Genomic DNA, 15,548 nt, shown 5'->3' on the forward strand with positions numbered 1-15,548 from the left:
ATGCTATTATGTTTACATTCCCATAAGCACATCATTCCATTCTTGTAAATATTTAGTCAAATTGCATTGACTGAGACTTTCTTAATTATCTTTTGGATTGGATCACACCATTCTAATAATTATGAAATGTCCCTATGCATCATCTTTCATTGGAATGTATGTCACACTTCAACATCCAACATTGTGAAAAAAAAAATCTTCTTTTGCATGGAAGTGATGGAAGTGATAAGTTTTCAGGCTATCTCTCAGAGTTAGTTTGCTTTGCATTCTGTGCAACATCTCATTCTAGTTTGTGAATAGTTATAATAGAACAGCTGATGCATTTATGCATTATTTTTCAAGCCATTTGTCAGTCATTTGGGGAAAACACGATTGCCACCTTGGGTTAAAAAAAAAAAGAAAAAAAAGAAAAGGCAACAAAAAAAAGAAGAAAAGGCATCCAGAGTTTCTTTATATTCTGTATCTGATTGTATCTGTCTCATTCATCATTCTGGAACCACAACACAACAGTTTTTGACAGGGACTTATTGTCATTCCTGCAGTAAAAAGAGGCATTGCATATTATTTATTATGACATTTATTATTATATACCATGAATTTACATGGTTAGTGGAGATTTAATTTAACAAATAGTATTACTACTTCTGAAACAAATAAATCAATGTTGTTCACTTCACCTGCTGGTGTATAAGTGCATTTCTTCTGTCCTGTCTGCACAGCATGTCATTGTACTTTCATATATTTCACATGCGCAATTTCACTAATCTGATCAGATCTGTGTTATTTCTGGCCACAAACACTTTCCTAAGCACAAGACTGCGGTCTTTCAAGTCTTATTTGAGCAGATCAGAATTAAATAAACAGTTACATAAACCATCATAGTGTATACAAGCTAATGGTAACACTTATCAGGATGTTATGACTCAATGAAAAGAAAAGGAAACGAAGGAAGGAAGTAAAAGTTGGGACTGGGAGAGAGATAGATAGTGCATTGGTGTGATCAGCCCACTGGAGCAGGCTGTGTGGCTCTCTGGTTGTGGGTGGAGCTCTCCCTCATGCTTGTCTTAACCACTAAACTCTGTTCACTTGATTCAATTCTGCCCTTTGGATTTGCTTTACACAGACATTTTTTATTTAATTGAACAAAATTTCAAATCAGAGCATGTACATATGGTAAATTATATCATTTAACAAGACAATTTCCGAGTATGTCTGAATGTTCAATTATGATCTGTTCTGAAAAAAAAAAAAAAAAAAAAAATTTAAGTGACACATTCAAACAATACTGCTCTAAAATTGATTTGAACCTACACTCCCTTGACAAAATCTATATTATCATCATTCCTTTTAAAACTAAAACATATTTTTCAAGATGAAAATTACAAATGTAATAATGCATGTATCTCCAGCTGTTACCTTTTGGCATAGCAAACCAAACATCTGGAGATTTGTTGTACAGTTCCAACAATCAGAAAATGACAGAAGAAAAATCTTACCTGTGAAATACAAATACAGATGATAGTAAAATACTGACTTTAAATGACAAGATATTCACAATAACACGACATATGTATATTTCTCATACAGGGATGATGGGGTGTTTGTCTGAATGCAGGATCACTTGCAGTAAAATCCAGCTAGATTGTGATTTGGTTGAACAAAAGGGAGGTGGAGACAAAAATAAAAGAATAAATTAATCTAAAAACTTAATGAGGCCAAAAAAAACAAAAAAAAAAAACCCATTCTTTTCTGCAAATGCAAAAATATATACACACTACCAGACAGCAGCTTGAGTTAAAAAAAAAAGAAATAAATTGAAGTTCTGGGACAAGCATGAGTAAAAACCCAGAAACTTTTTTTGTATCTCCAGTCTGCTCTGGTCATTCATTAGAATCTGAGTTTCCCTTTCCTGTTTCTTGTCTAACTTGAAAAAGAGTTTCCGCGGAGAAGGGAGGGTTCCATTTGTTAGCACAACCTGGCTGTGGTAGAAACTGGTATTTTTACGCCATAGTGTACCCATAGCTTCCACAATGCAGTGCTACCAGCAGCCGGTCTTTCAGGAGCTCCTGACATGGGTATTCTGGCAGTTTCAGCATGTTGATGCTGTGGATAAACAACAAAACAAAAGTAAGTGAGTCAATGCTATGCAACATTGTGGTTGATATGACATATCTAACTGGAGAGCCAATATAATTTGCCTAATGAATAGTCAGCCATGCGATCTCCCTGTTCTGAAAGTGTTGGCAATAAACAGTAAACACTGAAGACAGATATTGCCCTCTAGTGCTATAGAGGGACAGACAGCACACAGAAGGTTTGGCACAGAGACAGTAAGATTAGTACGTAAGCAGTGACGGTTCCAGAAATTTTCTGTTACAGGTGCTATGGGGATGCTCAACACTCAAGGTGCTTTGAATTATGGGGCATTTAATTATGCAACTATAAGCATGTATATAGATACACACACATATACAGACAGATATTCATTCTTGGGGGAGCTAATCGGGTTCTATGGCTATTACAGGGGGAGCTACAGCACCACCTTGTGCCCCCCTCTCGCCCCCACTGTATGTGAGCAAAAGAATAAAGTTGTGACACAGACAAACAAACATTTCACATTTTGTAATGTCATGCTACTTCTCTGATCAAATACTGTGGCTATTAATCCAAATCAGCTGACCTAACTCAGAAAGTGATTGGTAAATGTTTCTTCAGGATTACAATTAAAGGCACTTTATAGGTAATGTCACTACAAAACCTATTTGAGACAAAGTTTTAATGAATGCTTATGATTTTCTAGTTTCCTAAAAAGGATTGTGTAATTTGGAGATAAGGTTCTTGAAATGAAAATGTAATTTCATTGGAGTTTAAGTAAAACAAGTACAAGTGATATCCTTCCAAGAATTAAATTCCAAATAATTTCAATTGTAAAATTCTCTCTGGTTACCAGGTACTAGATGTAGGTAGCAGATTGGAGGTGTATGGCACTGCAGCAATGGTGAACTTTTGTAAGCCACTGCCACCCATCAGGTAAGCAAAGCCACCGTGGGGAACCCTGGAACTGATAGAGGAAAACACTTGAATACAACTGATCAATCAATCAGAATTTATTTATATAGCACTTTTCATACAAACGAGTGCAACACAAAGTGCTTCACACAGTAAAAACAGTAAAACACACAAACACACACACATCAGCATAACTATGGAAACTACTGCCATGCCTCCTGATGACATTTCCCAGTGGCAGCATGTAAATATTGAAAAGGGTCGGACCTAAAATTGAACCTTGGGGTACACCACAGTCCATGTTATAGCTTTTTGATGAACATTCATCCATTGTAACATAAAATTCTCTGTCTGAGAGATAAGATTTAAACCAGTTAAAAACAGTACCAGAGAGGCCCACCAGACTGTGAAGTCTAGCTGAAAGAACTGAGTGGTCGACGGTATCAAAGGCTGCAATAAGACTGTGCTAAAATAGAGAACTTTTTTAGATCCATATTTGACCTATTTGACCCCTTGAACTATGACCAGGCCGTCTCTGTGCTATGATTAGTTCAAAACCCAGACTGGTATCTTTCAAAAATATTATAAATAATATAAATAATATTGTGAGACCATAAAATCATTTAAGTGATCAAAAACAAGCTTCTCTAGAATTTTACTTAAAAATGGCAGATTGGACACAGGTCTGTAGTTGCTAAGTACCGAGGCATCTAAATTATTTCATTCCAGAAGAGACTTAATCATGGCAGTCTAAAAAGCAGCAGGGAAAACACCCATCTGCAGTGAATAGTTTACAATGTTAAGAACGTCTTTATCTAAAAAGCTATAAACTGTTTCAAAAAAGGATGTGGGAATGAGCTCTAAAAGGCAGGTTGCTGCTTTTAATTAAGAAATGACTTTACCAAATCATTCCAGCCTTGACCAGGACAAACTTCTCTCGTGTTTCCTCGCATAAAAACAAAGGTTCCAAGGTGTTAAAATTCATAAGCTGTGAGTACAATAAGTTAGAGCTAATAGTTTCTACTTTAAATCAAATCAAATCAGATTTATTTGTATAGCGCCAAATCATAACAAAGGCATAGGCATATAGAGCAGGTCTAGTCCAAACTCTTTATAAATGTATTTAAAGAGACCCAACAGATCCTTTTACTGCTTAACTAGACTTCAAAATATGAAGATTTTGAGATAGTTGACATACTGCTATACCTCATTGGATCAGGATTAATTAAGCGGTCGATAGTTGAAAAAAATACATTTTCCGGTTGTCAGTGATGAATTCAGCAAAATGTTCCTGTCTTGCATGTTTAACTGCTCTATTGTAGATTGTAAGATGCTCTGAAAAAATCTGGTAATTGATTATTAACTTAGTCTTTCTCCATCTTCTTTCAGCAATCCAACCGTTTCTTTTAAAGGGTGTGTTGGATTGGAAGTAATCTTCACATACATTTCATTAACTAGTCTAGCAAATCCAGCAGACAAACCTTCCAGTGACAAACTGAAGCAAAAGAACGCGTTCCTCCTGGGTTAGACTATTGACCACCTTCCAGAACCACTGCAGAAAGACAGAAACATAAACTGATGGTGAGAAGAAAGTCAGTGTGAGGGTCAGTCATGTCCTTTGTTTTTGTTTCCATGAGTTCGCCACTTCATGTTTTATTTTGAAAGTCTTGTCTCCCCTTTGTGTTATCACTTTACTTCCTGTCCTTGTTCTGTTTCCCTCCTGTTGATTGCCTTCTCTGCCCTAATGTGTTTCACCTGTGTCTTATTTAGTTCAGTGTGTATTTAAGTCTTGGTTTCTGTTTAGTGCTTGTCAGATCCTTTGTCGTTTTTCCTGAGCTTTAGTCCCGATTCCCCTCTGTTTCTCTGCATTCGCAGCGTTTTGCATTAGTTTAGTCTTTCTTGTTCTGGGTATATGCATGTTAGATTGCAGGCAAAAATATATTTTAATGGGGAAAACTAAACTACTAGAAACAGAAAGAAACAAACTGTCTATTGGATGTTCCTGCACTTGGGTCCTCACCTCAGCACTCTCGCACCGTGATAGTGAGACTAAATTAAATAACAGAGCTTGTTTAGTTAGTCTGCATGAGTGAAATTCTGCCTAAGCTATGGGAGAGTAAAATATGTGCTACCACTGAAAATGTTTCATTAAACCATCTTTTTCATCATCATACCAAGGGAATTAGTAACATCTGACAGATTTGTTTCTCCAATCACAGGATATCAAATGTTCAAAGTTCTGGGCTGCAATTACTAATCTAATTCAAATTCAGGTGAGTCAGAGGATTGAATTCTTAAATTCTGTTCAATCCAATTTTATATGCAGACAATGCATTTTAGTAATCAGTTTTACACAATACTTTATTTAATACAGCTTTCTTGCTCTTAAAGTGCAGAATTACCAAGCATTATTTCACTGCCCTTTATGATCAAATAATGGTAAAGTATCTTTATTTTCAATATTAATATGAAAATAAAGATACTTAAGCATGTTGTTGCTTGATGAATGTTGTTTCCTTTAAATTCTTTGAAAACGAATCCATAGATAAGGTAAGAACCTGTGTCAAATGTTTTGATAACCAGACCTACACAACTTACTGTGAAGCATCATTATCTTGTAGTTAGAATTCAGTCAATAAAAGGCAAGTAAAGGGAGAGCCAACCTGGATGACTGGGTCTTGAGGGTCGTAGCCACTGGTGTACTCTGTGTTCTTGTACCAATCCTGCACATCGATCTCTGGCATACCTGACAGTAGCAGCTCCTGCACACACACACATGCAGACATGGAACCACAAACACAGCTTAAAAAAAAAAAACTAATTATAAAATCAGAGAGATTCTTGAAAGAGGGGTTAACAGCTTTTAAATCATCCATCAATCAGCTACACTTCGGCAGCTCTGAGGCCAGTTCTTCACTCTGCAAATTATGGTTCGTTTCCTTCAGTTTCATGTGTGTAGTGTAGTCTCAAGTAAAGCTGTGCAATATAATGACGTGTTGTGTGACAAAAAATGGTGGTCCTTTAATATTATTTGTAGAGCTGAATCAATTAATCAACTCAAATCTATCAAAAAAAAATAAATTAAAGTACAATTTTCCTGAATTTAAACTTTGTTTCCTTTACGATGTCTGCTCTATGATGTCTCCAAACGATGTCTGCTCAAAGCCAGTTCTTGACACATCTGGAATAAAATAAACAATAAGAACAAATCATCTGAAGAGAGAATACTTTCGAAAACAAGAAAGTTGACTTCTGGATTTCTGCAGTGGTTAGAACGTTGCCTCGCAGCAAGAAGGTTCTGGGTTGAAACCACCTGTGCCTGTGTGGGTCCTCTCCAGTTTCTACAGTTGCCCCCCACAGCCCAAAGGCATTCAGGTTGAGGGTAAGCGGTGACTCCAAATTGCTCGTAGGTGTGAATGCCAACGTGAATGGTCTCTGTACATCAGTACTGTGATAGAACGACAGCCTGTCCAGTGCGTACCCTGCCTTCACCCAATGTCATAAACCCAGAGGCACAAGGGAAGAGGGAAGGAAATGTAGAGCAGCACAGTTAGAAGAGAATGACTAACCAGTTCATACTCATCAAAAAGCTGGATGAGTGAGGGGGGGATGAAAGTGTGAAATCCATGTAGGAAAGCATTTATCTGAGGCTGGATGGCTCGTGTCATCCTTAGCTCTGTAACCAGCTGTACGTACTCGGCCTGGGCAAAAAAAAAAACACACACACACACAGTTAGTTATTCTTTCAATCCAAAGATTGGAATGTTGTTATGACCCCCAAATTGGTTTTAAGGCTACTTTTTTTCCCTTATATATATATATATATATATATATATACACACACTAATTCAGGCAGCTGAAGCTTCACATTAGCTTTTGTTCATCAAGAATGCAGTAAAGCAGCGGTTCTCAACCTGGGGGTCAACACCCCAAGTGTGGTTGCAGAGAGGTGGCAGTGGGGTTGCACGTTTGTAACTTTGATAAAATACAAAACTGGGGGGGATCACAAGTAAAATGACATAATTATAATCAAGTGTGGAATCCCCCCAAAAAAAGGTCCACGTAAAATGGGGTCCTGGCATTAAAAGGTTGAAAACCACTACAGTAAAGCATACTTAATGGTCCATTTCTGCAAATTTCAACTTCCGTCTGTATGTTTTTAATATGGCTCATTTCAGCCAAAATCTATAGAACACCCAAAAAAGTAAAGTGATTATTTTTGGCTTGAATGAGGCAAAATAAAAACATACAAAGGTTGAAAAGTGCTGAAATGGTCCTTGAATAATGATGAATCAATGCAATTTTATTGCATTTATAGATTAATTCAAATTAATCCAATTAATTCAATGTTGGGATTGACAATTCTACATTGTTTTAATGTTGAACATAATGCAGTTGAATAAATATTTAATCAATGTCAACACTGACTTAAAATTCAACGTTATTTCAATGTTGATCATAATGAGCGCTTTCAATGTTATTTTCAACGTCTGACATCAGTGTTGTCGCTTTTTGCTTTCTGGGTAGAGCCGCAGTTTAACACACTCCTCTGCCTCTCAGTCAGAGTGGTTACCTGACGAGAATGGAATAGAGTCTCTGTCTATGTTTAAGTCTATAGAAACTGCGTCTTTCCCCCCGATCACCTAAATTTAGAAAAGTTATTAAACCCAAATTAAACTGAAGAGGAGCTAAAAACAAAAACTTAACAGAAATCAAAACAGCCATGAATTTGATCACAAATAATTAAATATGCAATTAAATGTGGACTGTTTATTATTCGATCACTAACATCAAAATCCCTACTAGTTAATGATCTCATAGCTGATCATTTTAGTGATTTATTTTGTATAGCCTGGCTGCAGCTAGATGAGTATGTTAGCAATATGCATGTAGATGTACAAGACAGCCTTAGTTCTGGGTTTTTTTCCCTACTAGACTCAATTGGCTTTTCCCAGCATGTGAATGAACCCAGTCACTGCTACAATCATATCCTTGATCTTGTTCTAACATATGGCATTGAAATTGACAATTTAACAATTAACAATTTTTCCTCAAAACTCTCTTTTGACCCACCATTACCTCATTACATTTGAGTTTACTTTAATTGACTGCACAGTATCAAGGAATAAATTCAGCTACAGAAGATGTTTATCTGAAGATGCTGTGGCTAAATTTAAAGAGAACATTCAGTCATCATTTGCAGAAATGACATGTCTAAATTCAAATGAGGATTTCTCCCATACACAGGTTGATGACCTTGTGATTAGCACTATGGCCACACTGTGTTCAAATCTTGATGATGCTCCGCTCTAAAAAAGAAAGTAATTAAACAGAGGAGGCTGGCTCCATGGTATAATTCTCAAATTCGTGCCTTAAAGCAGATGTCACCGAAACTACTATGGAAACTAAGAAATTGGTGTTCCAGCAACTCAGGAGAGTTGCTGGAGAGCCTGGAAAGCTTAAAAACTTACAGAAAAGCTCTCAGCAGTGCTAGAAGCTCATATTATTCAACACTAATAATAATAATAATAAAAATAATAAAAATAAAACAAGATTAACCCCAGGCTTCTCTTCAGCACTGTAGCCAGGCTGACAGAGAGTCATAGCTTAATTGTACCAGTGATCCCCTCAGCTCTCAGCAGTGATGATTTTATGGACTTTTTTACAGATACAACATCAAGTGCACATGATCAGAATATCGTTACCCAGCATTCTAAAGGAGGTTTGCTGTATTTAAATTAAATCAAATTTTATTTATTTGTACAGTGCCAAATCATAAAAAAAGTTACATCAAGGCCCTTAACATATAGAGCAGGTCTCGACCAAACTCTTTATAGAATTATTTAAAGAGACCCAACAGATCCACTGATGAGCAAGCACTTGGCAACAGTGGCAAGGAAAAACTTCCTTTAAGGCAGGGGGCCGGAGCGGCCATCTGCCTCGACCGGTTGAGTTGAACCTCAGACATTTAGTTTGGTGTGCCCCTGAAGTGAGAGTGAGCACCATGGTGAGATCTCAAGAGCTGTCTGAAGCCTCAGCAGCAGGACCTGGCCAGCTCGCCATCACAGAATCCACCATGAATTCTACTTTGTATCAGAGGGTGCATGTGAAACCATGTGAAACCATCTGTAAAAAAAATTAAAGGTGAAGGGGAACTGGATCTTGCAACATGACAATGACCCAAAACATACCAGTAAATCCACAAAGGACTGGCTAAAAACTAAGAAGTGGATAGTCCTGGAATGGCCAAGTCAATTCCCAGATCTTGAGCATATTGAGATGCTGTGGAGTGACTTGAAATGGGCTGTACATGCAAGAAACCCCTCAAACATCTCAAAGCTGAAAGAATTCTGTGTTGAGGTGTGGGGCAAACTTTCTTCAGATCGATGTCAGAGACTGATAGATGGCTACAAAAAGTGTCTCACTGAAGTTATTTCAGCCAAAGGGAGCAACACTAGTTATTAATGGGTAGGGTGTCCTAACTTTTTTCCTCCATTAAAATATGCAGTTTTGTTCATATCTTTTATTTGATGAGTAAGAAATCACTTTCGTTTCCATAAATAAATAAAAACAAGATTGGACATTGATATGTGAACATTTCTTAATAAAGAGCTGTCTATTTAATGGGGTGTCATAATTATTTCATCTGGCTCTACCAGTTGGATCTGTTGGGGCTTACTTCTACGCACAGCCTTGACCCTGGATCCCTACTCCTAGAGAGGGGTTGGACTCTATTCTTCTCTGGAGTTGCTCATGGGGTGAGGCGCCGGGTGGGTGTGGGGATACTCACAAGCCCCTACCATTTGAGAGTTGACTGTTGTTTGTGCATATGCACCAAACTGCAGTTTGGAGTATTCTGCCTTCTTGGAGACCCTGAATCGGGTCTTGTATGGGGTTCCGGTGGGGGACTCCATCGTCCTAGTGAAGGACTTCAACGCGCACGTGAGCAATGATGGATACACGTGGAGGTGTGTGATTGGGAGGAACGGCCTTCCTGATCTGAACATGAACAGTGGATTGTTGTTGGACTTCTGTGCTAGCCATGGAATGTCCATAACGAACACCATGTTCACGCATTTGGATGCTCATAAGTGTACTTTGTACCAGAGCACCCTAGGCCAAAGGTCAATGATCAATTTTGTGATCATGTCATCTGATCTGAGGCCGCATATGTTGGACACTCGGGTGAAGAGAGGGGCGGAGCTGTCAACTGATCACCATCTGGTGGTGATTTGGATTAGGTGGCCGGGAAAAACTCAGGACAGACTTGGCAAGCACAAAAGTGTAGTGCGGGTGAACTGGGAACATCTTGAGGGGGCCTCTGTCCAGCCGACCTTCAGCTCCCACCTCTGGCAGAGCTTTTCCATCATCCCTGTGGAGGTTGGGGACATTGAGCCTGAGTGGTTGATGTTCAAAACTTCTATTGCCGAAAGGTGCTGCGGGGAGCTGTGGCCTCAAGGTTTTAGGTACCTCAAGGGGCGGTAACCCTCGGATGCCGTGGTGGACACCGGTGGTCAGGGAAGCCGTCCAACTGAAGAAGGAGGCCTTGCAAGATATGTTAGCCCGGGGAATCCCGAGGCAGTTGCAGGGTATCAACAGGTCCAAAGGGCTACAGCCTCAGTGATGAGGGAGGCAAAGCAGCAGGTGTGGGAGTTTGGAGAAGGACTTTCGGGAGGCACCAAGGTGTTTCTGGAAAGCCGTTCGGCATCTCAGGAGGGGAAAGCAGGGGAATATCCAAGCCATCTATGGCAAGGATGGTTCACTGTTGACCTCGACTAAGGAAGTAGTCGGAAGGTGGAAAGAACACTTTGAGGAACTCCTGAATCCAACTTGCACGTCCTCTAGGGTAGAGGCAGAACTGGAGGATCAGCGTCGATCTCCCGGGAGGAGGTCACTGAGGTAGTTGAACAACTCCACAGTGGCAAAGCCCCAGGGATTGATGAGATCCGTCCAGAAATGTTGAAGGCTCTGGGTGTTGAGGGGCTGTTGTGGGTTGACACGCCTTTTCAATATTGCATGGAAGTCTGGAACAGTACCAAAGGAGTGGCAGACCAGGGTGTTATTTCCCGTGTTTAAAAAAAGGGGACCAGAGTATGTGTGCCAATTACCAGGGCATCACAATCCTCAGCCTCCCTGGGAAAGTCTACTCCAAGGTGCTGGAAAGGAGGGTTCGGCCGATTGTCAAACTTCAGATTGAAGAGTAGCAATGCGGATTCCATTCTGGTCATGGAACAACGGACCAGATCTTTACTCTTGCATGTATCCTGGAGGGGGCCTGAGGTACACCTATCCAGTCTACATGTGTTTTGTGGACTTGGAGAAGGCGTATGATCGGGTTCCCCTGGATATGTTGTGGGAGGTGCTGCAGGAGTATGGGGTGAGGGGGTCTCTGTTGAGGGCCATCCAATCTCTGTATTCCCAAAGTGAGAGCTGTGTCCGAGTGCTCGACAATAAGTCGGACTTGTTTCAGGTGGGGGTTGGCCTCCGCCAGAGTTGCGCTTTGTCACCAATCCTGTTTGTGATTTTCATGGACAGGAAATCGAGGCATAGTTGTGGGGAAGGAGGGCTGCAATTTGGGGAGCTGGGGGTTACATCTGTTTTTTGCAGATGATGTGGTCCTATTGGCGCCTGTGACCTCCAGTGCTCGCTGGACAGGTTTGCAGCCGAGTGTGAAGCGGCTGGGATGAGGATCAGCATTTCTAAATCTGAGGCCATGGTTCTCAGCAGGAAACTGGTGGCATGCATACTCCTGGGTAGGAAATGAGTCCAAGTGAAGGAGTTTAAGTATCTCGGGATCTTGTTTACGAGTGAGGGTAAGCTGGAGCATGAGATTGGCCGGAGAATCGGAGCAGCAGGGGTGGCGTTGCGTTCGCTCTACCACATTATTGTGAAGAAGAGGGAGCTGACCAAGAAGGCAAAGCTCTCTATCTACTGGTTGGTCTTTGTTCCTACCCTCACCTATGGTCATGAGCAATGGGTCATGACTGAACGAACGAGATGGCGGGTACAAGCAGCCGAAATGGGTTTCCTCAGGAGGGTGGCCAGAGTCTCCCTTAGAGATAGGGTGAGAAGTTCGGCTATCTGGGAGGGACTCGGAGTCGAGCCGCTGCTCCTTCACGTGGAAAGGAGCCAGTTGAGGTGGTTCGGGCATCTCATAAGAATGCCACCAGGACTCCTGGCATGTCCAGCTGGGAGGAGGCCTCGAGGCAGGCCGAGGACCAGGTGGGGAGATTATATCTCCACACTGGCCTGGGAGCGCCTTGGGATCCCACAATCAGAGCTGGCCAATGTGGCCGGTAAAAAGGAAGTGTGGGGTTGTCTGCTGGAGCTGCTACCTCTGCGACCCAGCCCACGGATAAGCATACGAAGATGAATGAATGAATGAATAAATAAATGAATTTTTTCATGACTGTATGCTTCCTTTAGGCAATATTATCCAGAAGCACAGCATCAATTTTCATTCAGATGCAGATGATACTTAGTTATACTTGTCAATGAAACCAAAGATCAATTAATTAGACTTCAGGCATGTCTTATAGACATAAAGACTTGGATTAACTGCAAGATTTGATTTGACCACTCTGGGTGACATTACTTTGGCCTTCAGTTCCATTGTTAGGAATCATGGAGTCATTTTTGACCTTACTGTCCCAGTAGGCCACTCTGCTCTCTAGATGGAGGTTGACTTGTGGTTCCTAGAGTCTCAGAGAATAAATCTGAAGGCAGATCTTTCAGTTATCAGGCTCCTCTTCTATGGAAACAACTCCGTGGATGGACTCTTTTGCAGCTTTTAAGATCAGACTAAAACCTTCCTTTATGACAAAGCTTACAATTAAAAATATAAGTTTTAAGTACTCATTTTCTTGTAGTTGGTCTGCTATAGGCCTAGACTGCTGGGGGTTGCACTGAGCACCCCCCCCCCCCCCCAATGCATGTACATTACAACATTACAACATTTCACGTCCCTTTGTTTCTTCCTGTAATATGTGTTTTGTCCCTCCTGTCCTTTCTCTTCTCATCCCCGTCCTACAAGTGCTGAGTTTCTGCTTCATGTTACTGCTCAGTACCTGCTGCTGCAAGAGTTACTTTTAGTTATCATTACACACTACTTCTCACTTCTCATAATAACCTCTTCTTGTCCCTTGCTGTTTATATTTAATAATGCACATTTAGTGCTACCTAGTTGCAATCACTGTATGTCCTCATTGTATGTTTTGCTTGTATTTTCAATGGAATCTTCTCACCTCCTGTTCTTGTTCTCTCTCCATCCCTCTACGTAGTCCCTCCCCACTCCTTACCTTCACACTCATTCTCACTGCCTCTGCTTCTCTCTCTGCCCCCCATGACCATGTAACCCTCTCTCAACCCAACCACTCAAGGCAGATGGCTGCCCTCCCTGAGCCTGGTTCTGCTTCTTAAAGGAGGTTTTTCATCGCAACTGTCGCCTAGTGCTTGCTCTTGGAGGGACCTGTTGGGTCTCTTTAATAACTCCATAAAGACTTTGGTCTTGACCTGTTCTATGTGTAAAGCGCTTTGATGTAACTTTGTTATGATTTGGAGCTGTATAATAAATATTATTTAATTTGATCAGGCTGGTTGACATAAAGCTTCTGGAATGGCCTTACCAAAGCCAAGATCCCAACTCTGTTGAAATTTTGTGAACTATGCTTTGCCTAAAGGCCACGTCCATGCTAGGAAACCCAAGAAATTTAAACAAACTCTACCGATTCTGCCAAGAAGAGTGGTCAAATATCCAGCCAGTATTTTGTGAGAAGGTTATTGATAGCTACAAAAGGCAAGTGGACAACTAACCAAATATTAGTGGGGGTGTATGTATATAGTTTGACCCTGTGTGGATGAGAAAATCCAAAATAAATTCAAACTTGTGCACTCAATTCTTGTTTTTATATTATGTTGTATTAACATTCCAATCTGGGAAAAGAAAAAAAAAAGGTTGAGGGAAAATCATTAAAAGTCCAGAGTTTTATAAAGAGTTAGGTCTAGACCTGCTCTATATGTAAAGTGCCTTGATGTAACTTTGTTATAATATACAAATAAATCTGATTTGATTTTATTTAATTTGAGAACGAATTACATCAATGCCCATGATGAGTTTATGTAAACGTCTGACCATAACTGTATGTCCCCCTCACAAAGACTTGTTGGTGGACGCAGAATAGTCTTCAAGTAAACCTTTATGATAAATGCGTTTTGTGTGTGAGAGTGACCAGAGAGCCTGGTTGCGAGTGGTGTATATGTGACATTTTCAAAATCAAATCAACTCATGTAAATTCGAACACAATTATTTGGCCTAATGTGGTCCAGTAGCAAGTAAATGTATGAGCTTATTAAGGAATATGATTAGCCCAGTAAGTAAGTCCCTAACAGTTTAGTGTAGAGGTTTTGTAGAGCCTGATGGACCAACCATATATTGAACTGTCAAAATTCTGAATGTATACATCAAACAAAATGCTTTGTAAATGTGTACATCTAAAATGCTGGGTTGATTTATGGATTAGAAAAACATTTGTCTATTTTACCCATAATTTGTTTCAAATGATCATTAGATTTAAATTTTAACAATAATTACCTCAACTAAACAAGACCTAAACTATTATAAATAAGATGAGTTTTGTCCGCTCACCCAAACATTTTAAATTGTATTGACACTGTTCTGTATGATGGCTTTCCCTGGGTTTGCTTTGACCAACCTTGTTGCCCTGGGTGACCAGGATGCTAGTTCCTCCAGGTTTGATAGGCACTTCCTCCATTGCTCCAAACACATCTGTTTCTACAGAGAAGGTGAGCTCCAGACCAAGATCACTAATGTCATTGTCCAGGATCCACTGCAGGTTCTTAGCATACTCCGGGTCGATAGACGATACATCCTGGTAGTTTACTGGGATACCTGGATAACACACACACAAATATTAAACATGGGTTGGAACATCTTAATCACTGGCTCCAGGGATTATATTATACTAAGCAGGACGGCACCCAAATAAATTGTAATACCAAATCTGAAAACAACAAATGTGTGTATTTAGTAATTGATGCAGTCATTAACAGTAGTTCATGTAGTTAAATGATACTGACATTGGTTAAAAATATAAAAATATTTTATAATTTCTTTGCTTAATGACAAACTACAAACAGTGAACAGTTTCTAATACAAGTCACAAGGTGATGTTCTGATCATGTTTATGCAATTCACAGTAACATCCCACAGTACATCTATATTTTTTAAACTTTGCAATAAAAAACAAAATCTTAGCTTTCACATATCTTAGAATTTTGCATTTTTCCAGTTTCCCCTGATTGTTCAGAATTCAGTCCACCGTGAATTCTGCAAAAATGTCAGAATGATGTATTTTTTTCATTCTTACTCCATATCTTAACATAAAGAACAAAAATAGAAGAAGAAGAATGAAATCAGTAAGCATTCTACATAACCATAGGCAACAAATAAAGAATTTTATGAGTGATTTCTTTTTTGCATGTTTTTAACAAAAAATGTCTAAACAGACAGAGTCTGAGGC

The 15,548-nt window shown here is 39.8% G+C and overlaps 1 protein-coding gene across 4 annotated transcripts in view; it reads right to left on the reverse strand.

The window, feature by feature from the left end:
• Positions 1-427: 427 nt before the first annotated feature.
• The window catches only part of hace1 (HECT domain and ankyrin repeat containing E3 ubiquitin protein ligase 1), a 53,848-nt gene continuing 38,727 nt past the window's right edge, over positions 428-15,548 (reverse strand). For 2 of the 4 annotated variants that reach the window (XM_029503536.1, XM_029503533.1), the window contains 6 exons: positions 14,721-14,917; positions 6,579-6,710; positions 5,673-5,771; positions 4,491-4,561; positions 2,948-3,061; positions 2,001-2,103 (listed from right to left, as the gene is read on the reverse strand). In XM_029503536.1, coding sequence (XP_029359396.1) covers positions 2,001-2,103; positions 2,948-3,061; positions 4,491-4,561; positions 5,673-5,771; positions 6,579-6,710; positions 14,721-14,917 — 716 coding nt within the window. Of the gene's footprint in view, positions 2,104-2,947; positions 3,062-4,490; positions 4,562-5,672; positions 5,772-6,578; positions 6,711-14,720; positions 14,918-15,548 lie in introns of those variants that run through there. The other 2 variants (XM_029503532.1, XM_029503535.1) reach the window with 2 other exon arrangements.

Source organism: Echeneis naucrates, chromosome 6 (assembly GCF_900963305.1).
Source record: "Echeneis naucrates chromosome 6, fEcheNa1.1, whole genome shotgun sequence".
Classification (NCBI taxonomy): domain Eukaryota; kingdom Metazoa; phylum Chordata; class Actinopteri; order Carangiformes; family Echeneidae; genus Echeneis; species Echeneis naucrates.